The following is a 1,972-nucleotide window of genomic DNA, read 5'->3' as shown; positions in this document are numbered from 1 at the left end:
TATATCCCACATATTTTTCTTATGCCCACTGCTATAAAATAAGGAAATCCTTCTCTTTTTTCTCTCCAATGGATAAAAGGTAGTTTTCATTATTTATAATCTAATAATTCCTTCAATAGATATTTTGTGTGTATGTATGCCATATGCAGACACTATGCTAAGTAATAAAAATAAAGGCATGATCTCTGACATAGGAACTTTAAATCTAGTAAGGGAAACAAGATATCTGTAAAGTACAATGCAAGGAAGAAAATGATAAATGATATAAGAAATTGCCAAATGACCAGAGGTATGAAGGCAAGAAAGTGTGAAATCAGGGAAGTTAAATTTGACTGGCATATATGATTCTTGAAGGATAAAAGAGAGACATGAGATTAGAAAAGGAAAGAAAAATGAGAGGCTGAAAAAGAAAAGAAAGCTGTGAGGGGACCTGAATTTCAGGCTAAGGAATTTTAACTTCATTCCATAAATTGTTGTTGTTGTTGTTAAGTGCTGTCGAGTCAGTTCCGACCCATAGTGACCCTGAACAGGGTTTCTGAGGCTATAAATCTTTATGGGAGCAGAAAGCCTCATCTTTTTCCCACAGAGCAGCTGGTATTTTCTAACTGTTGATCTTGTGGTTCACAGCCCGATTCGTAACTACTACACTAATAGTGAAGAACAATTATACACTTTTGAAACTGAAAAATAAAATAAAATTATGGTTATAGTGCATCAGTTTTGCAAGATGGCTTGTTTTACATAAAACAACAGTCATTTAAATGTTTATGTTGCCTTTAACATGTGTCTTTTGATTTTACCCATCAGGCACTGTATGTATAGGGTGAGGCATAGTGATAAATAAAACAGTCTTTCCCTTTGAATAACTGACCACAAGTTTCAGTCCTACTCAATTTTAGAGTCATATTTTGCAAAGACACTTGTAATCCAAGGTGTTGGGTCTAATTTCCGAAAAAAACTTTCTTAATATGTGAACAGAGCCTTTGTTCATTTATTTACAACTTATTTTTCAGGTATTGGTTATTAGTTTTTGACATTTAGCCATAACTTGCGTGTTTTGTGTAAGAGGATGGAAATTTTCTGATGCCCAATTGCCAACTGTTCATTTTTCTGTTTTGTATGAATTTTTCTTAATTAAATATGTTAATACTCTTACCTGTATTTTGGGGAACACAGTGGCTCTGTAGGATAAGCACTCTGTAGGATAATCACCAGCCACAAGGTTGGTGATTCAAGCCCACCAGCTGCTCTGAGGGAGAAAAATGAGGCTTTATAGATAGGGTCACTATGAGTCAAAATTGACTCAAGGGTACTTAACAACAATTTATCTTTATTTGACTATATTTTATTCTTTAATTCCAAATTACCTTATGTATGTGAATATGCAGTTGAGTCTCCAGTTTCTGAAGTATTTTTTAAAGATTATGTTAAGAGGAGCTCTGGTAACATAGTGGTTATGAATCGGGCTGCTAACCTCAGGGTCAGCAGTTCGAAACTACCAGCTGTTATGCGGGAAAAAGATGAGGCTTTCTGCTCCCATAAAGATTTACAGCCTCGGAAACCGTGTACAGGGTCGCTATGAGTCGGAACCAACTCCAAGGCACATAATAACAACAAAGTTAAGAGGAAGCTCATGAGTCAGGGCATTTGAGTATATATTTGTAACTCTGGTAGATGTTTAGTAATTACAAAAGTATTTGTTGACTAATTACTATGTGTTGTGGTTGGCCAAAGATAGTCTGGTATGGTCCCTGCCCACAAGTTGCCCACAGCCTAGGCGCTACATACAGCACTTGGAGAAGCAGCTGTAGCCTGTGCTAATTCAGTATGCTGGCAGCATCCAGAGCCTCCTCACAAAAATCACCAGGCAGAGAATGATAAGTTCACAGGCATCTAAGTAGTACTATTGAGTTTCTGAGAAGAGAGCTATTAGTCCCTTTGTTGATGTTGTTGTGTGTCCTTGAGTTGGTTC

The 1,972-nt window shown here is 36.6% G+C and overlaps 1 protein-coding gene across 1 annotated transcript in view; it reads left to right on the top strand.

Moving 5' to 3' along the window:
• STK33 (serine/threonine kinase 33) overlaps nt 1-1,972 on the top strand; it is a 142,212-nt gene that overhangs the window by 68,406 nt on the left and 71,834 nt on the right. Inside the window, exon 11 of the mRNA XM_006873024.1 lies at nt 214-297. Coding sequence (XP_006873086.1) covers nt 214-297 — 84 coding nt within the window. The remainder of the gene's footprint in view (nt 1-213; nt 298-1,972) is intronic.

Source organism: Chrysochloris asiatica, unplaced genomic scaffold (genome assembly GCF_000296735.1).
Source record: "Chrysochloris asiatica unplaced genomic scaffold, ChrAsi1.0 scaffold00219, whole genome shotgun sequence".
Classification (NCBI taxonomy): domain Eukaryota; kingdom Metazoa; phylum Chordata; class Mammalia; order Afrosoricida; family Chrysochloridae; genus Chrysochloris; species Chrysochloris asiatica.
The sequence above is the reverse complement of the archived record's forward strand: the minus strand, read 5'-3'. Positions and strand labels throughout refer to the sequence as shown.